At 39.1% G+C, this 23,515-nt stretch overlaps 1 protein-coding gene across 6 annotated transcripts in view; it reads right to left on the bottom strand.

Moving 5' to 3' along the window:
* DMD (dystrophin) overlaps positions 1 to 23,515 on the bottom strand; it is a 1,040,101-nt gene that overhangs the window by 669,861 nt on the left and 346,725 nt on the right. For 5 of the 6 annotated variants that reach the window (XM_033147196.1, XM_033147200.1, XM_033147197.1 and 2 more), the window contains 2 exons: positions 3,957 to 4,135; positions 1,732 to 1,866 (listed from right to left, as the gene is read on the bottom strand). In XM_033147196.1, the coding sequence (XP_033003087.1) occupies positions 1,732 to 1,866; positions 3,957 to 4,135 (314 nt within the window). The remainder of the gene's footprint in view (positions 1 to 1,731; positions 1,867 to 3,956; positions 4,136 to 23,515) is intronic. The other variant, XM_033147202.1, reaches the window with a different exon arrangement.

Here is a 23,515-nt window from a genome sequence, read left to right as displayed (position 1 = left end):
CCCTCCCTCTCCTTCTTGCCACCAATGTAAACATTAACCTCCAAATTCAGGGTATCATTTTAGGCACCTGATAAAATATACTCTGGCCTTGACAGTTTAAGTGCCACAAGATTTGTATTTTTTGCAGCGGACTAACATGGCTACCCTTCTGGAAAATATTCTGCTCAGTTTCACTTAATATTAATTAATTTAATATTCCAATGGATATTTATTTGCAAGAATAATTGGCAGGAGGAAACTGTGTGTAGGAGTCACATGTAAGTTATAACATTACCTTTCTACTTTGCAATATATACAGAGCTTTGCTTAATTTTGCTACTAATTAAATATGTCTGCAAACCAAATGCATTATGATGACAGGGGTATAAAGAAGATACCTAAAGAAGAACTTGCAAATTATCAAATCCAAAGAATACAGTACAGATATTATTATTATTTTCTGGAAGTTTTCTGCAAATCCAATTTTATGTGTTGAAATTAGCTTTCATTTGACTCTGAAACCCCCCAGAAAGTGTTAACAGTTAACCACCAAAAGGTAGAACCTTCAGCATGAGGCCAATTTATCTTAACTGAGATGCTGATGTCCCATTCAGTTACCTTGATTTATTCCATCCCCTGCAATTGGGCTTTTTTTTTTTAACCCCTGTGGTTGATGATTTTCCTTGGTAGTGAACAAAGATCATTTGTCCATTTCAATTAGTTTTAGTCTATGAGGCTTATTCTTAAATAACTATTCAGGTGAACTGGAAGATGAATTTAAGTGAATTTTACATCAAGTGGTGATAGTTATTCTTCTAAAAAAAGCTGTAAAGGAGATTAGAATAATTTCAATTTACTAAATTTCGGAGTACAGAAAACTGGTGACACTCCTATGGAAAGGTTGTATTTGGTGTTGTTGTTTTTTACCTTGACTAAGTGGGTTAGGTGGGTTCATATCCCACCCATAGGGTGGGCCAGTCAACAAAACACAATGAATCCTGCTTTCTTTTCATGATAGGACAAGGCACCTAGCAATAAGGAGGAATGGTTAGAGAAGGCAAGTAGTGAATAGAGGTAGATGTGAGTTACTAGAAATATATGAGATTTACTCTTTGTGCACAATGATGATACCATTATCTGATCATGGATCGATAACTTTTGTGTGCCGCACAAGGCCTGTATACCGCTGACAGTTAAACAAGTGTTTAAAGTAATGATAGGAGAATCTGACAAATGGATCAAATAAAGTTTACTTCTCTACATTTCATGTAGCAGTTCAAAAGGCAATGATATCACAGCTTAAGGTGTTTTAGCACTTTACGTTGTGTGAGCAGCAGGGAGACAGGAACATCCCCTGGTACAAGGCTTCCCCTCCTGATTTGGGGCAATTATTCTCTTCTAAAACACAGGCTATGCTATTCATAGGGATCTCAGACTCTACCCCTTTTTTAAGGAGATGCAGGGCTGCAGGGTGAAAGAGAAGCATCTATGGCCATGGTAAAATATGGAGTCCCCTGTAAATTTTTCAATCATCTTCTGAATGACCAAAGATAGGTGTGGTTTTGCAAAGGAAAGTAAGATATAAAGCAGAAAAGGACTGATGGATACCAAAAACAAACCTTTAAAAAATGTACTGCTGGAAATGAAAATGGGCACAAGCAAAAATTAAAAATCCCCAAAGTGCATATATTTTTCACAGCAAGCACAGGCATATTAGAATAATATTCACAACAAACAGTAATGTTGACAGACCTGTGAAGGGAACACCTTCCCTTTTGGGTCAGGGGACATGACATAAGCAGCTTGTGTGTACGCATAGCTTTTGAAGCGAGGTTTAGGTGGAGGTGAAGGGGTGCGCACATGACCCTGTGCTACACTGACTTTGATCTAAGGAGAAGAAATTAGGAAGAAAAGCAGACACACACACGGATGAGTATGCTTAATAGAAAGGATAGAATGTATACTTTCAGGGGGAAATGCCGGCAGTTTAATTCTATCTTGCAGAAAACAGTGCTGGCATTAAGAGGAAGAAAAAAAAAAACTATGTGGAATTTAGTGAGCTGCTTTCATTAATATGACATCCTTTCATGACAAGTAAAAAGACTCCTTGAAGTGCCAGATAATTATTCCTGGCATGACACCCCAAGTCAGTAAAGGGCCTTTATAATTCAGCACACTCAGAAAGCAAAGTAGCAAGGACTCGTAGTACATTCTGAATAAATGTGCTCAGCAGTCAGCAAATGGACATCTGATCAACAAATCTAAAAATGATAGTGTCCCAGAAATAGGAGAGTTAATTAATAATTAGAATTTCTGTTCACTTCGAGAAATATAACTATCAGGCTAGCCTCTCATGGGAATGCAGTTGCCACGGTGTGCCCGCTTAAGTAAAGAAACAAATAGTTTGAGAATTTCCATACACATCTAAATTTGAGTTACGATAAGACCTTTTTTTTTTTTTTTACAAGGAACTGGCACCACAAGTAAACAACCCCTGCAATTTTTCAGTGGAAGAAATTCAAGCAACTGTAACTCTGCTTTGCACCATGAGATACAGCTGCAGGAATGCATAACCAAAGAAGAGATACATGGGTTTTTCACTTCATAGTGACAGCTCTATATAACCTAACCCTAAGGAGGGGGAAATCACTTGTAAAATCATTTTTGTCCTAGTCAAAGAGCGTGGAAGGCCCATGGATGTGTGAGGAGAAGGAACTGGGGTGGGGGGAATGCCTGGAAAACAAAGAGCAATAATTGGTCTCTAGTACCTTCAAAGTAACTCTTGTAGTTCACAACTGAAAGTGTTATACTGCCTGGGAAAGTTGATGTCAGTAAGTCAATATTTTGCCTCATGTTCCAAAGCTAGACAAATAAAATTAGAGATGGAGAGGCATCAATAAGGCTCTAACAGCAGCTCATCCTAATGTGAGGCCAATTGTTTCAACCATTAGCTATATAATAATCATAAGAGCATACAAACTCTCATTACCAAGCATGGAATTGGAACATTGGATGGTCTGGATGTCTAACTAAAGGCCAAGGTAATATTATCTCATTGGTGGATGAATTCCTATGATCTCAACGACATTTTTGAATCAGAAAAGACGTTTCTTCCATGTTATATGGGGTAATAAATGCTGTGTGGGTGGGTGGGTAGGTGTGTTGATGCTTTATTTTCTACTTTCTGCTTATGAAATATTATAAGTAGGATAGTGTGGTATTAAAAATATAAAAGATGCTGATCTGGGACACTTGCTTGGATATGGAAGCCCCCCGCAGCAGATCCAACAGAAAGCTTATTTGTGTATAGACTTATTAACTGTGCAACAGAGGTAGCTAAATCCAAACAGTATCCTGTACATATTGAGCAGTGAATACTGTAAGTGCATTGCTTTTGTAGAGAGTCTACTGAGTAATAAAAATGTTCCCACTATTTATGTTTTTTCATACATACAGATGATTTAATGAAAGACTGAGAAAGCTGATGGACAGAGCTAAGCAGTTTAAAAGCGACACAGCCTTTTAAGTAAGCTATGTCTGCGACCCTTAAAGCGCTTGATTGGCAAAGCCTTACTAATTTAAAGACGTGCTTAGAATATAAGACACCAAAATTACAAAAAAATCTTACCTTGTATTACCTTGCTTGAACAAGGAAGTGCTGCATGCTATTGAAGCCTGCTTTGCATCATGTAATGCACAAAAAGCGTAACTTTCTTCATTTCAAAAACAGTCCATTACTTCATGCATGGCAATTAACAGTATAAACCGTGCAAAGAAAGTATACATAGAGTGATATTCAATGTTAGTCATATTGAGAATTAACCACTTAAATCAATGGACATGTAAATTCTTCACTGTCTGCAGTGGGTCTACCCACTCTCACAGTGACTTAGTTGGATCTCGCCCATAGTCTCTTTTTAACTAAATCTATGACTTCATTGGCTATTAATTAGAATTAAAAACCCCAAAGAACTCACCTGTTGTGAAAAGCGCTGTTGATGTAACTGTACGTGCTCTTCTCTGATGTGCTTTGATTGCCGTGGCAATGTTTCCACTTCCTGGATGGCTTCAAGAGTAACTTGCTGGGGCAAGACTTGGAAAAGCGATGTCACATACATCAAGATGGACTTCTTATCAGGATAAGCAGTTGCGACATCTGGAAAAGTGCATTAAACACAGACAACATTAGATAGTTTGCAAGGCTTCACAGAAAGCAAACAGGCTAATGAGCAGTCAGTCCATTGTCCATTTAAGCCCACTGGGGACTAATTAAAGTAGTACAATCAACTCCAAGCTTTAATATGAAACTCAAATGCAAATGAGGAAGAGCAAAAATGACTCTAGTTTCTACAAGTTTTTTCTTGCTTATAAGCCTTCTTCCATTTAAATGCAGACACTGCACAGTTAGAATGAATGACCTTCATAAAGGCAGGCAAAACAAGCCATTAAAAATCTGCATTATATGTACATGTTACTTTTGCAAAAAATACCAATAGGTTAATGACTGGAGTAGCTATACCAGGCCGATGGGGATGTAGCAGCGAACACTAAAGGAAGCAAGTGCATTAAAGTAAAAAAAAAAAATCAAACTTGGATCTGCAGTGCCTAACTGCCTTTTCCAATGCAAACTACATGAATAGGGACATGGATTTCATCTGGTGGATTTCCCTCCAGAACAAAATGAATGAATAGGTAATTCCTATGGGATTTTTCTCTTTTTGTACTCATGGTGCTATTTGAACAAAAATAAATTATGTGTAAAAAGCTATAGCTGTATGTACTCACATAGCTATATAGCTAAGAACATCAGCATTAATATGAAAGTTGTGATCAACCACTTCTATTTCTTTCTGCATTGCAAAGTAAACAAAATCGAGAAATGCAGATTAAGATGCAATTAAATGCAATTAAGATGTCTAAGAAAATCATATGAAGGAAGAAGAAGCCTTAAAGTTTTACTTTCCCCTCAGTTTTTATATGTGGTGGAAGGTGGAATACAAATCAGTTAAGATTATACACTTCTAACATGAAATACTAGAGGAAACATTAAATGCTGTATTCATGAATATAAAAAATATGGCTTTCTGAGGCTACAATCCTATATACACTGACATGGGAATAAGTTCAATTAAATTCAATAGGGTTACTTCTGAGTTGAACTATGGAAAGTGGAGCTACTGTTCCAGAAAAGGCCTTGATTTAGCCCACCATTTCAAGTCACTAACAATTTGTAAAAATGTAAATTATGCAGCATTGCTTTCAAGTAATTCTTTTGTTGCGGCCATTAAAATTTACCTCATGTACTCAGTGAAGTGAATCAAGATGTAAAGAGGCTGTTGTCTAAGAATTTATCATTAATCCCATAAGTGCTTAAATACAAGCACTGGCAGAGAGCCAAGAACTATTAATAGCAATGAGGTTTTATTATAATAAATCTATCCCAGGTTTGCTAAGATCTGTAAGGTGCAATGACATTTGGTTCCCCTCTGCTAAAGTTATCACTGTAGAAGAACAGACACTGCACATTAATTTTCTATGCATATTTTCAAACCGGATAAAGGTCATGTGTTTCAACATGCCTGGCTCTCTCATGTATCCTATACACACTGCTCAGATACTAAAGCAAGGAAGGAAAGGAAGCAGATCAAAACAGCATATGGAAATCTGAAGAAGTGTGCATGCACACAAAAGCTCATACCAAGAACAAACTTAGTTGGTCTCTAAGGTGCTACTAGAAGGATTTTTTTTTAAAAAAATTAATTTTGTTTTGACTATGGCAGACCAACACGGCCACCTACCTGTAACTAAAACAGCATATGGTGTGAGGAGACTGGTAGATGAAATTCAAATGAACTAATGCAGTCGGGCCTGAACCAGAGACTGCAAGTGAACCGAGCCCAATTTGGGGTCTGAAATCTATATATAACTCTTACGGGGCTGAAATGGTCCAACAGGTTCTGAGCCTTCCTGCTACCTTGCCGTGGGCCTATAAGTCTCTGTGCCTGCTGCATCTTTTCCAGGGTGGGTTGAAACATCCCTGTATTCCCAAGTTATCCAAGAATGTGCAACCCACATCCTGCAACCCTGTTAGGAAAGAACATTAATTCCTAAAGGAAAACTAAAATACTGCATATAGGGCACGTATCACTGGGCTGGGCTGGGGGGTGGGGTGGGCTGGCTGGCTGGCTATCACTCTTGACATTGGGAGGTTACCGGTAACTTCTCTTGGGGGGGGGGGGATCCTGGTGCATGCCTTACACAGTCACCATCCCAAACTAATCACAACTGTGGGCATTCTGCTATTTGTATGCATTAGCCCCACTGAATTTTTTCAGTGGAATACAAAATTAATGAAGACATTTCTAGATTTTAATGTACCCTAATTGTAATGTGAGATAGATTTTAAAAAGCTATGAAAGAGACTGTGAAACTGCTGCTTTCAAAACTAATTCTTATATTGGTTAATCAGGCCCAGTTAGATATGACAACCTTGACATTCCCAAGGGAAGCAAACAAAAATGCACTGCCTAAGCAAGACGATCTTGTTTTGGAGTATAATTCTAGTCAGGAGAATCATACAGGATTATAATGTATCTGGCAGACAGGCAAGAAGGTGTATGGATTGAATAATGTCTCACATTCATCGACAAATATCACCCTTTGAAGAAGAGCCACTTACAGCTGGGTAAATTAATTTCAAGGCAATGGTACAGAATGTCTTTTTCACAACTGTGAATACATGTAATATAGGCTTTTTAACAGTCACTTGCCTAAGCCTCTAGGCAGGAAAATTTCTATCAACTGGAAGAGAGTTGATTCATTTTATTTCCTTTTAGACTATTGATGTGCCACAAATGACTCAGAGAGGTGTGAGCAGGCAAGGTGGTAGGTTTTTTGGACTTCATTACAATGCTGGTGCACGTGCAACATCACGTACATTTGGTTGTGTGACTCATTAATACGTTCATTAATGATATATTTCTTTTTGCAGTGATACAATATTATCCAAACTACATTAAGCAGATGGTGCAGAATGATCCCAAATACTTAGAAAGGATATTCAAATGACTGATGAAGCCCACTATGGATATATTCAGAGTAATGTTTTGTAAAACAATCTCAATGATATATTTATAATGGTGAATTCTATTTCTATTCAAGAAAGATTTCAGAGTTATTGGTAATTGTTAATTGAAAACATCAGCTGATGACTGAAGTGACTGGAATACTAATAATAATGTTTCAGCATGTTTTCAAAGTCACAAAGCAAAGTAGCCTTTTCTTTCCATTGTTTATAATACTTTGTCCAATATACAGGAAAATTGAAAGATACAAATACCCCATGATCAACAATGCAGCTTTTGTATACATTAATAACAGGAGGTATAAAATAAAAGCATTCAAAACCTGAATGAAATACTTATACAAAAATTGTTTGTATATATAATACTATAATACTGTTTTACTACATTAAAAAAAACTGTTCCTTCCTATCTACTTGTTATTCTGGTCCTAAGTATCATTACCAAGTGTGAAAGGCTTCTGATCAACTGAGCCTTCACTACAGTCAAGAGACTTCAGGCACAATTGACTGAGCACTGTACCATGGCACAACCTCCACTCATTTCAGTGAAATTCTCTGAAACAAAAGGAGATTGTGTTGCAGTGGTGCTTGACTTCCTTTGCTGCTTAAACAAGTGTAAATAGAAGAGCTAACTGGCTTGGATCATTAGTAATGAAGAGCTATTATTTAGCTGGGATCCTGATTTACTCAAAATAATTTTATTTGATAGGTTTGTGAGCTAGGTGAATGTGTTGGCTGATCATTGGACAAGTTTCCTAATGCAAGCAAAAATCCCAAATCCCAACTTAAATTTCCAAGAGTCAAGAGAGATGACAAACGGGTAATAGAGGCTCTGCTGGTAGAAGTACAGGAGCAGAAGAAAGGCATGGCGGGGATCATAAAAGCACCTTCAGTTATATACAGTATTAAGTGAATAGCAACACAATTCACTGACTTGATGACAGATCAATGACAAAGAATCTGTGAGCTTCCTATTTGCAAACATCATACCAAAGAATTAAATAAAATAAAATCACTCAGCAACAGTTTCAATACTTCTGCTGTTTGTTGAAACCTATAGTCATGTGGCTGCCAGTAGCCAACTTCCAGAAAGATTGAGACAAAGTTGTACAGTACTTAAGAGATACCCCACCATCAAAAAAAATAAAAATAAAGTTTTTAAAAAGACCTAGACTGGTCCATAAAAGCACTATATTTATGTTGTTATTAGTATTATTACCTTCCCTTCACCATAAGGTCTCCTGGCAGGTTACATTAAAAACAATATTAAAAACAGTTTAAAGCAACATAAAATCACAGAAATAAGGAGGGCCCTTAAAATATACATCTCAGATGTCCAAGTCAAGGTAAAAAGGTGCACCTTCAGCATTCACCAAAAACAGTATAATGAAGATGCCAGAAAAGCCTGTGTATGGAGGGAGTGCCACAACTTAGGGGCTCTCACAAAGAATGCCTTCTGATGGACAACAGCACACACACAACTGAGTTTCTGAGGAATGTGATATAACCAAGAGAGACCCTTCTGCTGATATTAACACCTAAGAAGGTCTGTGTCCATCTTTCATGTATTTGGGGCCCAAGTCATATGTACTATAAACACTAATGTACCTTGAATTGGTCCAACGGATGAACTGCCAACCAGTATACAGGGCCTTTATGACATCTAAATGGAGCCCCAGCCAGTAATCTGGCTGCTGCATTTTGGACCAATTGAAGTTTTCTACTCATCTTCACAGGCAGCCCCACAAATATAACACTCCATCAAGAATGGACTTTTGGATACACAATGCTTTAGCTTTGTTATTTGGTGAGATCATCTTAGAAGCAGAACTTCTTCTCATTTATAGAACATTAAAGATATAATATTTTTATATCAATCCTAATGAATGTCTTACACAATACAATATAGCTGTATTTGGGCATTATAATTTCTATCCATGGAGGGAGTATGGCCCCTTCCCCTCCACCCCAACTTCCATCATTGAGCAGGAGGGTCAGAAGGGGGGTTGTAAGCAACTTTGGCTGAATGTAGTTACAGCTACAGTCTACTTTGTGATCAGGATTTGCAGATGTGAGGAGAACTGTAACTCTGTACAAATGAATGTACTTATAATCCACCTCCATACCTTCCCATTCAACATGGGCATGGCATGGAATGAGGGGCATGATCAGTGCATGTGCTCTCTTCGCAAACAGAACTTAAGAACACATAAACAGGGCTTCTTTATAAAGAAAGTGTGCCAGTGATAAACTAGGGGAAAATGAGTTTTACTGCTTGTCAGATTGTAATGAAAACCGTCTGTGCTGAATTCAAACAAATTGTGCCAAATTAGCTAATAAAATGTGCTTTAAATGTATGGCAATGGGATGGATGTGCAAAGGATCAGAATAATATGAAAACAAGGCAATCTGCTTTCACATAAAGCTCCCTTATAAGAAGAAAAGCAAAACAATGTTCCACTATAATGAAAGCAAAACAAAATAAAACCAGGCCTCACACATTTATTGCCACATTCATGACGTATTTATGATCAGTTATGAATTTTATGCATCCATTAGACCTGCATCATTACTTTATTAATAACTTTGCTAAATAATAGTAAACCTTATGGCATTCAGTATGGACACCAGCTGAAGCATGTAAAAATAATTAAAAGTTCCTGAAGTTATACACTGACAGCATAATCCTAAGCATGTTGACTTGGAAGTAAGTTCAGTACAACCTTTTTCCAAGTGTGGTTTATAGCTGTAATCCTGTGCATAATGCTTCAAAGTACTTTCAACTGAACTAAGTAGTAGTTCAGATGCAGTGCCAAATTGTAGTTTGCCATTATGTGAATGAGCAGTCAAGGAGCCCAAGACCTGCACATGTCCTTCCAGCCATGTCCATTACTGTGCCCTTTCTCCTTTCCTGGTTTTGAAGCAAACCATGTGTTGTAATTTCTAAATATGGATTACAGGAGAAACACAAAGAGTTGCTTGCTGGTTCAGAGGAAACTAACAGTTTTGCTCAAATTAGGAAAGGAGGGAAAGACTGTGGCACACAAGAATCCAAAATTGAGGCACAGAATATCAAACCATTATTACACATTACCCTGAACCGCACCAGTGAGTCTTAATTCTTGTCAACATGCACAGGAAAGGTGTGTACATTTCAACCTCTCTGTAACTATACATTGCCATATCACAGCTAAGTATGTATTAAAAGTTGAACATGCCTTGGAAATCTCATCTGAAGTACCTTCACCCAAAACTATAAAATGCAACCTGGACTTACGGTATATGTGAGGAACTTCTGTTATCATGCACATTGTGACAAGTCACCATAGATCATTGCCTGTTTATACCTCAGTGAGAGATGGGAGATGCTCAGGGTGACAAGTCAGGCCAGCCCTTAAACTGAAATCTTGAGTGAATCTGATTCCACCAGTTCATTCATGCCTAAATCCCAAAACCTGGCCTGAATTTAAAATGGAATTTTGAATAATGCAGTGATTGTGCTAATTGTAGCAAATTCTAGTGCCATCAAATGTATCTAACGACATACATTAACAATACATGAAAGTCAAGGGAGAGTTAAAATTCTGGGAACAAAATGAAGTGGGCATCAATGAGAATAACGGTACTTTTAACTAAAGTGTAAAAAATGGATAACTTGCAAATGACCATATTTTTATCACCTGATTAATATGTAACAGAGGTCAAGAAAGAGGTAGTAGCCAATGTTAGCCCCTCTGTCATTTGAGATGCACAAAAATACCGCATGTGGCAGAATAAATCACAGGCATAAGGAACACTGCAATAAGCTTGAATTTTGAGATGGCTGCTCCACCTCTGACCGACACTGACACTCACCTGCAGTACTACCCTGTAACAAGCCTATGATAATGATAGGAAGGAAAGGCCTCAGGGATGTTATGCACTATCAATATTTACTAAGAACATTCAAAGAAGCCGTTTGTCAACTAAAATATTTTACAAGAGGAAAGCCAAGAAGAATTGTGATACATTGCTACAGATCCTGAATAGGTAAATTAGATGAGATAGCTACAAAATAGAGTATAATCAATGACAGCATCTTTTCAATGCCAATTAATTAAAGTAGTTAATCAAGAGGATGACTCAAATTGCAAAAAATGGCATTTTGTACAGTTAATTACATGGACTATGGAGGAAGATGTGCTGGATAACAACATAATAGCTTTTGTAACAGATTGGCAGAAAGGATCCACTGCCCTTCTGCTAAGTGAGCTAACGGCGAAAACACAAAGTTATTTGTTAAGGAGAAAGTGGCGTAGCAATGCTCATAAAGCTGAGGAATTCCTACAGCTGTTAAGAAGAAGCTAAAAGGTAACTAGAGAAATATAACACAAATTTTAAAAAATGGTTTCCAACACATCTTTACATGGAAGTTGAGATAATAAGGAATTGAAAGCAAACTTCTTTTTTAAAAAATCTTTCTGGTGCTTTTTAAAGTAACCCAAAACAATGACCATTTGACAGTTTCAAAGATGCAGGCTCAGATCCTGGTGATCTGTTCCAGGCACAGGAGCTGAAAAGGCACACTGAAATGCCAGAATCTCTTCTCTCTCTCTTTTTCAATTGGTGAAATCAATTAGGGGATGCTATGCAAATCTGCACAAGCTGGGAGTTTCCCAGTTGTGAATTTTAGGAGTAGACAGCCTTCCCCCAAGGGCCATGGCAGAACTACAGAGGGAAGGGAGGGAAGTTAGGGGGAGGCATTTACTGCTCCCCATCGTCTGCTCCTATACCACTATCATCCCTATGCATGCAGGTGTATAAAGGTAAGAGTAAGGATGTTGCTATGGAGGCTGGTGGAATGACCAGGTGGGCATATTAATTTCCAAAGCCTCTTGGATTGACTCAAGAAATAAACTTCTTTGTGGGGGCTGGGGAATAAACAAATACATTCATTTCTGGGTATATCCAATCTTGGAGGACTACATGCACTTATGTCACTGGATTTGATCCACAGTAGCGGGATGGCAGACGCTCTCTCCCATACCTGGGCAACTCCCTCAGCTACCACACTGGCACCACTCAGCAAAAACTCAGCAAAAACTCTTCCAGTGATCAGACAGCACTGTTAAATGGGGTGGACTCAGCTGCAGTAGTTGTTTTCCCCGATATTTGTGACACTCTTTCCACTCAGTCACCCAGTAGCATAATCTAGCCCAGGGTTGCCAATCCATTGTCCCTGAAAGCTTTCACTGATGCTACTTGGAAGGTTCACTAGATTCTATGGTTTCATTTTTAAAAAGAAGTTATGAGGGGAAATGTGCAGTTAGCTTCTAAGTGATTTCTGTAAAAAGAGAGGGTGATGTGTCCACCTTGTATATTTTTTCGGTACTGAGGAATGCTCCTTGTTATTAGACAGCAACCATCTGTGTGTGTGTGTGTGTGTGTGTGTGTGTGTGTATGTAACTGTTGTTGTTGTTCAGTCGTTCAGTCGTGTCCGACTCTTCGTGACCCCATGGACCAGAGCATGCCAGGCACTCCTGTCCTCCACTACCTCCCACAGTTTGGTCAGACTCATGTTGGTAGCTTTGAGAACACTGTCCAACTATCTTGTCCTCTGTCGTCCCCTTCTCCTTGTCCCCTCCATCTTTCCCAACACCAGGGTCTTTTCCAGGGAGTCTTCTCTTCTCATGAGGTGTGTGTAATTCGCATTCTGCTATCACAGGTGGTTATCTCTCTAATTTGTCACACTCCCCATGGTGGCCATTTTGTGTTCTTCCAGCCAGTTTGTGACTTGCACTCCCAGCACACACCCCCATATTCAAAGTGTGCCCACATATCTAAAATGGTTGGTGACCTCTGATCCAGCCCATTTGGCAGGATCAGCTGACCCCAAGGAGGTGTTTTTAGGGAGCTGGAAGGGTTACCAGGAAAGAAGGATGTGAGAAAGTTGCCTTGTGCTAGCCCTCTTGCACAAGATTTGGGAAAGTCTCTTGATCCAACCCAATATGCATACCATTTTTCTTTTGCTTTCATGATGCTGCTCCATCCAAATACATGCACACAAACAAATTTAAGATATGAGCCTGATGATTTAAGTGCCTAAACATGGCTTTTATTATTCAACATGCATTTAACAGTCTAATAGCCTTTCCCAAGGTCACATACAATAAATCAAAGAAAGAGCCTGAATTATATTTTCTTTTCTCTGCATTAAGTGCCATGCTTCAAACATCAGACCACATACTGGTAGGGTATTCAACTGAGATAAAAGATTTTATCTGCTAGGATTATTTGCTATCTTTCCTTTTTCTTTTAATCAAACTGTCAAGTACAGTCAGACAGCATATTTGCAAACTACACCTGCCAAGGCTTTTAGATTGTCAACTATTTTATATGTACTTCATGTACTTTTTATGTGTTTTATGTCTGCTATCTTTTCTCCACTTTACTTGCCTATTCTTTTTTAAGGTCAATGGTAGGTATACAAACGTCACATTCCAATCTTTATTTCTGGGCTTGTCACATCAAACAGACTATACCACCATTTCAACAATGCCCCTCATCTCTTTCCTAGTGTTTATGCAGAAGCTTTCAATTTCCCTTGCTTTGTACATACCCTTCATAAGAAGGTCCCCTCAATAAAGCTGCTTCTGATTAAAAACAACAGCAACAGCAACCAGGCCCTGGATCATTCAGGATTCTGGTTCTGGGTACTTTTAAGTATCATTAAGCACTTGTCCATTGGATAGTTAATGAAAGCTATTAATTCCGACTAGGGTTGTTGGTTTCTTCCCAGGATGGTCTCCCCAGGTGGTTTATTTTGGAAGGACAGCAAACTGCAGGGTAATTTATTTTATTATTATATAGCATTTACTGCTCAGAGGAAGGATATGTGCTTGTGGGATTTTCTTGACTGTGTGTGTTGGGGACGGGAATGCCATTTGCCACTCTGCCCCAGTCAGAAGAATGCCTTGGATTAGCCCTGTTGTTTGCTGTAACAACAAATTCCTTACTCTCACCTCTTCCTTGTGAAGTAAATGCAGTGGCGGCTGGTAACATGTCAACTTGGGAAGACTGCCATTTTCAACCTTGCTGTTTTCATCACAATAGGACCTCTGAGGACATCTAGGAAAATGTCCCATTACATATATGCAGAGTGCAACTGTCTTCTCCTTTCCTTCTATGGTTGGGGAAAGAGCTTCCATAATCAACCTCCATTCTGCCTGAAATTTGGGGAAGTATCTTCCACGTTTGAGGAAGGATGTAGAATCATACCCAGATAGGCACAGAGTCCAAACTCTCCATTTTAGAAATTCACCGACAAATTCACAAAACAGCAAGGTGGAAATAATAGTGTTAGCCTTTTCCCTCCATTTGTATGCATTCAAGATATATCCCCTGCTAGGGGAGAGGATTGTTGACAGCAGATCCACACACCATTTCTGCATTAACAGATGAAGAGGCATGCCCTTCTTAAATTCATGATCTGGCTGCCACAAACATGGCTCTTGTTTTGCTCCCAAAAGAAGCACTGCAGGTTTCTCTAGAGGTACTTAATGCGAAATTAGCTGACAAGCAGCCTCACTGGCTTTGCAGACAATTTCATTGTCCAGAAAGTGGGAGAAGCAACAAGAGGATCAGCCATTTTAGATCTGGTCCTAACCAATAGTGATGACCTGGTTAGTGGGGTAGAAGTGGCAGGATCATTAGGTGGGAGTGACCATGCTCTACTGGAGTTTATTATACAGTGGAAAGGAGCAACCAAGCATACTAAGACTCAAATTCTAGACTTTAAGAAAGCCGGCTTCAGAAAACTTAGGGAAATGCTGGGTGAAATCCCATGGACAGAAATACTAAAAGGGAAAGGAGTTCATGATGGTTGGGAGCTTGTTAAAAGGGAGATATTAAAAGCACAACTTCAGGCAATACCAGTAAGACGGAAACATGGAAGGTGCCTAAAGAAGCCAGGGTGGCTATCTAAAGAACTTTTAATTGAGTTAAGATTTAAAAGGGATATGTACAAAAAATGGAAAAGGGGGGAAACCACCAGAGAGGAATTCAAACAAATACCCAGCTCATGTAGAGACAAAGTCAGAAAAGCTAAAGCACAGAATGAACTCAGGCTTGCTAGAGAGGTTAAAAGCAACAAAAAGGGCTTTTATGGGTATGTCCGTAGCAAAAGGAAGAATAAGGAAACAGTGGGGTCACTTAGAGGAGAAGATAGTGAAATGCGAACAGGGGACAGAGAAAGGGCAGAACTCCTCAATGCCTTCTTTGCCTCAGTCTTCTCCAAGAAAGAAAACAATGCCCGACCTGAAGAATATGGAGCAGATGATTCAGCAGGGGAAACACAGCTCAGAATAAGTACATTTTTAATGTATTTTAATGTTTGGTGGAAGCCGCCCAGAGTGGCTGGGGAGACCCAGCCAGATGGGCGGGGTACAAATAATAAATTATTATTATTATTAGTATTATTATTATTATTATTATTATTATTATTATTATTATTATTATAGGTAGTACAGGAATACTTGGCTAATTTAGATGTATTCAAGTCTCCAGGGCCAGATGAACTACATCCAAGAGTATTAAAAGAACTGGCAGAGGTGATTTCAGAACCACTGGCAGTAATCTTTGAGAATTCCTGGAGAACAGGCGAAGTGCCAGCAGACTGGAGGAGGGCAAATGTTGTCCCTATTTTCAAAAAGGGGAAAAGAGAGGACCCAAACAATTACCGCCCAGTCAGCCTGACATCAATACCAGGAAAGATTCTAGAGCAGATCATTAAGCAAACGGTCTGTGAGCACCTAGAAAGGAACACTGTGATAACTAAAAGTCAGCATGGGTTTCTGAAAAATAAGTCATGTCAGACTAACCTGATCTCATTTTTTGACAGAATTACAAGCCTGGTAGATGAAGGGAATGCTGTGGATATAGCCTATCTTGATTTCAGCAAGGCCTTTGACAAGGTGCCCCATGATATTCTTGTAAAGAAGCTGGTAAAATGTGGGCTAGACAATGCTACCATTCAGTGGATTTGTAACTGGCTGACTGACCAAACCCAAAGGGTGCTCATCAATGGCTCCTCTTCATCCTGGAGAGAAGTGACTAGTGGGGTGCCATAGGGTTCTGTCTTGGGCCCAGTCTTATTCAACATCTTCATCAATGACTTGGATGATGGGCTTGAGGGCATCCTGATCAAGTTTGCAGATGACACCAAATTGGGAGGGGTGGCTAATACCCCAGAGGACAGGATCACACTTCAAAATGGCCTTAACAGATTAGACAACTGGGCCAAAGCAAACAAGATGAATTTTAACAAGGAGAAATGTAAAGTACTACACTTGGGCAAAAAAAAAAATGAAAGGCACAAATACAGGATGGGTGGCACCTGGCTTGAGAGCAGTACATGTGAAAAGGATCTAGGAGTTTTGGTAGACCACAAACCTGACATGAGTCAACAGTGTGATGCAGCAGCTAAAAAAGCCAATGCAATTCTGGGCTGCATCAATAGGAGTATAGCGTCTAGATCAAGGGAAGTAATAGTACAACTATATTCTGCTCTGGTCAGACCTCACCTGGAATACTGTGTCTAGTTCTGGGCACCACAGTTCAAGAAGCATACTGACAAGCTGGAACGTGTCCAGAAGAGGGCAACCAAAATGGTCAAAGGCCTGGAAACAATGCCTTATGAGGAACGGCTTAGGGAGCTGGGTATGTTTAGCTTGGAGAAGAGAAGGTTAAGGGGTGATATGATAGCCATGTTCAAATATATAAAAGGATGTCATATAGAGGAGGGTGAAAGGTTGTTTTCTGCTGCTCCAGACAAGCGGACACGGAGCAATGGATTCAAACTACAAGAAAGAAGATTCCACCTAAACATTAGGAAGAACTTCCTGACAGTGAGAGCTGTTCGGCAGTGGAATTTGCTACCAAGGAGTGTGGTGGAGTCTCCTTCTTTGGAGGTCTTTAAGCAGAGGCTTGACAGCCATCTGTCAGGAATGCTTTGATGGTGTTTCCTGCTTGGCAGGGGGTTGGACTGGATGGCCCCTGTGGTCTCTTCCAACTCTATGATTCTATGATTCTAAGTGTTCAAGTCTCTGCCTAGGAGTTGCCCAGGCTATTCTTACCACACACAAAAAAAGGGTGGTGGTGGTGGGGAGAAATATAGAATTCGACCACCTTTGAATTAACATCTTGTTCTAGAGGCCTTCCTCTCTAAGCTCTAAATTGGTCCTTAATTAATGCCCTCTTAATTATCTCAATGTTTACTCTGCATCTTTTACCATACAATCTCAATTAATCAAACACAAGAAAAGGTTTTATATTGTTGTTTATTTTCACATTTCAGTTTGGACCTAGAATTTCTCTGGCCGTTTGGAAAAAGATGGTGAATCCTTAAAATGCCCTTCCACTTGTTAAGTTTTCAGAATCGATTTTCTCTTGGGTGAAATAATTAAACAAATAGCTGATGTTTCCTCAAATAGCTCTGAAGCAAACAAAGCCATGCATGAGCACCATGCATGATTGTGGCACATGTCAACGTATCATTGGTTTGTGTATACACCATATGATGAATAGGGAGGATTTTTTTTTTTATATTACTGTTGCTTTTAATTAGTCATTGCAGGAAAGATCAATAGCACATCCACATCCAAATGCTTAGAGGAGCTTTGGAGATTAAAAAATTGGGGACAAGGAATGCACTTTTCTCCAATACAGAAATTTAGGCCACTATTCTTTTTGTCTTGTTGAGTAAAGCTTTAACAATCTGCTCCAAGGGACTTCAATGCTATGTTTCCCCCTAAGAGATAGTAACAGCCTCACATTCATTAACACTCTTAATGCTACACACAAATTATAACTGGTTTTCTTATTTATGTCTCCCAAGCCTAAACACACTCCTGAGATTTAGTGTGAAAATGTAAAGTGTTGAGCTAAGTAGTTATAAAAAATGACTGCCGTTGTACATTTATCATTATTTTGGTTTCGTGTCAGTCTCAGAATACTTTCATTTGTTTAATTAACCTTTCCCTAAATTTTTGCAAGCAATCAAGTCACTAAATGTGTCTGAAATGAGAAGAAAGGCCATTTCACAAAAGGAGAAGGGATACTAGTTCATTTTGTAGTACATTAACTGCTCCAGTGGAGCAAAATAATTAATTTTTCTTCATTGTACCATAATCAGCAAACCTAATCTTCAAAGTAAAACAGCAAACAGCTTTGCAATTGCTCAACACACTTAACTGTCATTCAGATTCACTGAGTGAAGTCCAATAGTTTATTAATATTCTGTAGATGCTTGCTTTGTATTCCATACCAGAAGCTGAAAAATGTCCTTTTAGTCACTGCCAACTACATCAATTAACTTTTGAAACGATTTTGTATTCACCTATTTAACAACTACTATTACAAGCAATTTATACTGCAATAACAAAAAGTAAATCCCAAGTGATACTTTATGCCTAACAAGCAATGGAACATTTTTTAAGGAAAGGAAAATACTGTCCCCTATCTATTAGCAAGTATTTACAGAGGGGATATATTCAACTAAAACTTGTACATAATCTAGAAGAAGTAAGGTCTATATGCATGACATTACTTTCAGTATTTGTTTGAATACCAACGTTTCTTAACTTACTATGACTTTTTACTACAACTTTTTATAGAATCAGCCAGTAAAAGACAAATCATGCCTTTCTATTCCTGCATTTTCACAAAAAAATTGCCAGGACCTTGGAAATCCATGAGAACACAATAAAACTCTGCTCTAAAGTTAATCAGAGTCTATAATACTGTGTCCCATAGTGGCCAACCAGCCCTGGGACGCTCAAAAGCAGGATATAAGGGCAACACGTCTTCCACAATGTTGCTCCCCAGAAACTAGTATGCAGAGGCATGCTCTGATTCTGGAAGTAGTATATGTAAGGTTGTGCAAAATATTTGCAAGAACTTCAAATCAAGAATGAATGCAGGTTCATTCCAGACAGGTTTAGGGTGGTCCCTTAATTGTCTCTACAGCCACAGCAGGCACTGCAACCTACCAACCGTTTGACTTCACCCCAAAGGCACACTCTTCCATTGTCTCCTGAGACAGACGGATGCCAACAATTGCAGGAGCAGAATAGCTTCCACTTGTGCAGTGGGTATCTTCCCCCTGTACACTATATCCCTAAATCTGTTATGGGATATAGCCCACAATGCTTTGGACCACGTTTGGGGATGACATGGGGTGCATGCTGAGGGAAGAAAGGGGGGAGAGTCCTGTTGTCCAAGAGAAAGTTGTTCCACTCAAGCAATTATTTAGCTGGATACTGTCCCTAGGGCTTTTTTAGCAGAAGTAAGGTATATGTCTGAAGTGCTCCAGACAAAAAGAGGGTTATACAAAGCACTTGGAGGTACTTCAGCATGAGGAAAACATATGGTTGAGAAGAGGTGGGTGTTGTAGGACTCTTTTGTGACCAACTTTTAATCAGAGGAATGATATCACCAAGGTTCCCCAATCACAAATATCTCTGGCTTATGTCACATATCTGTTCGTGTCAAATAAGCTTTACACTTAGGCTTGTCCACACTTCTGCTTGTCCCACGTCTAAAAAACACGGGTCCAAGCGGTTCTGCCTGTGCCCCACCACTTTACCCCATAAAACCTGCTCTTTAGTGTTGAATCGGAACAAATGTCAATCTGGAGAAATCCTGATTGATGTTTGCTCCGATTCAATGGGTCTCCCTAGGGAAAAGTAGCAGGGCTAGTTGAAGTATGGATGAGCCCTTATTTTATGTGACTCTTGGTTCCAATTGAGCAAAAGACAAACCTAAAGCTGTTTCAGAATGAAATTCTGCTTCTTTGCCTTGCCCTTTGCAACCTGGCCACCTGCGTGACTCTGACTGCATACATACCTCTGACCTCTCTGATCTCTCTGTTCATTGCTCTGGACCTCACTTTCCATCAGACCTTTACAACTTACTAGCCTTTGGCCTTTCCAAGTGACTGTTACTGGTCTGATATTAGGAACTGTTAAGCTTACACTCTGCTGCCCTCATTAGCCACCCAGGGCTCAATGTCAGAAAGTTGGCAGGTCAGGCTCTGAAACTGGCTGCCTCTCCAGGCTGCCTATTGACCTCCCTTGAGGTTGAATGAATCCAGAGAGCTGTTTATTCCATGTTCCCTATGTTTCCTTACCTGATAATTTCTGTGTTTTACCTGATCTTTTACACAACATAAAAACTACTTGTGGAACTCTAGCGGAATCTTGTGGAAGTTTAGCGCTCATCTGTATGTTAACTGATTCCAGCAAAAAAAACCATTTGCAAACTCATTAACCCAGAAAATTGCAGGACAAAATTAGTGACAGTATCCCAGCATGCAGTTCTTTCCCACTGTTATCATGAGGGAACAGAAGCATAAATATGTGTATATAGCACTATTCAGTGACAAAAAATGACACTGCTAACACTGTATTTATCAGGATGTTTTCTATCTTCCTTTGTTTGCTTGTTTGTATTTTCACAGGGCATTTAAGTGCTAGTCTAATACTGATACAAGAAAAATTACGAGCTGGATAATATTTGTAGAAATGCTATTGGGTTAAAATTAAAAATAGGCACAAACTTTGATGATAAATAATGACTTATACACTGAGAGGACCAATAGCACCTAAATGCCTGCAAAATGTGTGGGAATCCTGGTAGTTAACTACCAAAAATATGGGCTGATTTGTGAATCTATAATTGTCATACAATATTGCTTCTTGAAGTGTGCAGAGGAGCTGGCACGCTCATAGTTCAGCTAGGAGCAGATGGAGGTCCTGATTTATGAACGGACCCCTGAACATGGGGGATATACACACATCTGTTGACATTTTGTGGAACCCTGGTGGTTATGTCTACAGGTATCAAGAGGGAGTGGTGGGTCCACACAATTAGTGCCTCCATGAGATTCCAGGTGGTAGCCAGCCTGCTAGGAGCCTGAGGCGCTGCTGGAGGTGATCACATGGGGGTCCACTTTTCTATGACACAATCCTAATGTTGCTTTCTTTATTGCATATTTTTGTGATGTGAACAGCTGTGGTCTTTTACATTATAGTATAGCAGCTCGTGTAATTTGTAGGTCTTTGATTAATAGTAATTGCAAATGTTCACATGCTGCCTTGGGAAGGGAGAGCGATCACAGCTTGCAGTGATCACCATGAAACAACAAAAGAAAGATGAATTCACACATTTGGGTGGCCTCTGAAGAATCTGTCATACCCCAAAAAAGAATCTATCAAATTCAGAGGTGCATGTGTAGTCAGGATTACAGAAATATCATGGCTAGAGCAAAGTTAAGCTTGGTGGAATAGACTGTCTGAAGCACCAGTCAGCAAATACATTCTTCTTCTACAATTTTTCTATATAGCACTTTTAACTTGCAAAGGGCTTTTTCAAGCCCCATTCATTAAAGGTGCATTAAATATCCCACACATGCACACACATTTGCAGGATTATTTGTCTCTTGGGAAAGAGGGGGCATATCTGGAAACCTTCAGAGGCCTAGCAAATTTTAAGATTTTTATTTTATTTTTTAGGGAGGAGGATACACTAATTTTTAAATATATGGCAGCTGATGTCACACACACACACACCCAATTTATTATTTTATCAGAAAAACAAGCATCTTTGCCACTGATTCAGCTGTTAACCTTGCTGTTCTCACTGCAGGTTTCTAGGACCAAATGCCCCCAAGAACAGTATTGTGTAAGAACACAATGCCATCTCCAGGGACATTCTTATGGGATAAGGGTGGGTGTCTGTCCCCACTGCAGCCATCTTTTCCACTTTTATCTGTGAGTAGTCCACATCTGCATGTATTTGAATTTATATCTGGGGAGCAAGTCCAGTTTTTCCCATTCATATAAGTAGCCGTTCCCCCTTTCTCCCCCCCCCCCCGCTTCCTACTTGTTGATTCTATTATGCCCGTGAAGGACCAACACATCATATACACAAATAGCTGCATGTGCACCTTGTCTTTTTTTAAGATCCTCTGCCCAAGAAGAAGTGAGCAAAAGAACAGTCAGACAACTGTAAATTTGCTTGTACAGTTTTCTGGTTTGACAACAACTGTAAATTCTTAGCACACACTTCTCAGGCTCTGCCCAATATAACTGACGTAGAAATTGTAAAGGGGGTTTGCTTGTGCAATATTCCAGTTTTGTGCAAATCTGAGGAATCAAAATAACAAGATATTCCTTCATTCAGGAGTTCATTGGTAATTGTTACGATCACTGTCGGAAAATAAATAAAAGTACTGAGGAAGTAGCAGGTATGTAAAGGGGACTGGCAAAAAGTGACAACTGATCCATTCCTTCCAAAAGCACCAAAACAAATAATCTGCAGCCCCAAATTGAGCACTTTGGAGCCTGATCTCCCCAATTTATTGGATTATCCCCATGTTGGATAAACTTGAATTTACAGTGGGAAAGCATTGAGATTGGAGTTGCCAGAAGGTACTGACATGTGGACTACACAAATTAGATAGGTGTATAAACAGCTGCAAAAAACAGTGTGTCAAGTCCTCAGCATTATTTCTACAAGAAATAGAAACAGAAAGTATAATAATGCTGTTGCCAGTACCTTCCATTAAGACTGATCTCTCCATATGAATAGAACATTGGTACATAATCTTTAACTAGTTCAATTATTTGGGAAACTTTTTTTTCAATTTGTTGTATACTAAAATTACATTACTCATTTTTACTGAGCAGATGGAATTGTAGGCTGATTATGATTTTGAATCCTAGCAAATAATTGGTACTAGAAAGCATAATAGCTCATTTCAGCTAGGATTGTTATTTATACACTTTTTCAGATTTATGGTTTAAATTAAACATATAGCTATTTACATTTATTTTTATAGTCATTATTTCTTTAGAAAAATGCCACCCTCTCACCAGATAGCATTTTAATCTTTAAGTCAATTTGGCTACTTCAAAATCTCACAGCTGTGAAGATGAGTTCTACCACTTGTCAGCACAAACATCAGAGTTAGGCTTGTTGGCACAGTGATGACTGATTATGCAATAAAACAGAACTGAAGAAGGGAGAGTGATGAATGCTCCATAAATGAAGTAATTTTAAATCACATAGAATATATTACAACATGGTGGCAAGGTGGATGAGAAAAAGAAGCACAGAGTTTTTAGTTAGGTGGTATCACTCCCTAAGTGGCTCCAACAACTCCCCGCAGGGTAAGGGCTTTCTATGGGGGATTCATGTCAGAAACAGGGTGGGTCCTACAGAACTCATTAAGGGAGGAAGAGTAATAAACCAATGGCTGAATTCAATTCCCCACCTCTGCTGTAAACTATAGTTTGGCTTAGCATAACGTAAAAGCTTGTTTGTCTGTCAGACATCCGATTATCTGCACATAGTCCTCAGTTAATGTATATTTGGGCCTTGCCGACAAAGATCCATATAGTTAAAGTTATGGTT

This window comes from Lacerta agilis, chromosome 4 (assembly GCF_009819535.1).
Source record: "Lacerta agilis isolate rLacAgi1 chromosome 4, rLacAgi1.pri, whole genome shotgun sequence".
NCBI lineage: Eukaryota > Metazoa > Chordata > Lepidosauria > Squamata > Lacertidae > Lacerta > Lacerta agilis.
This window is presented reverse-complemented; position numbering and strand designations above follow the sequence as displayed.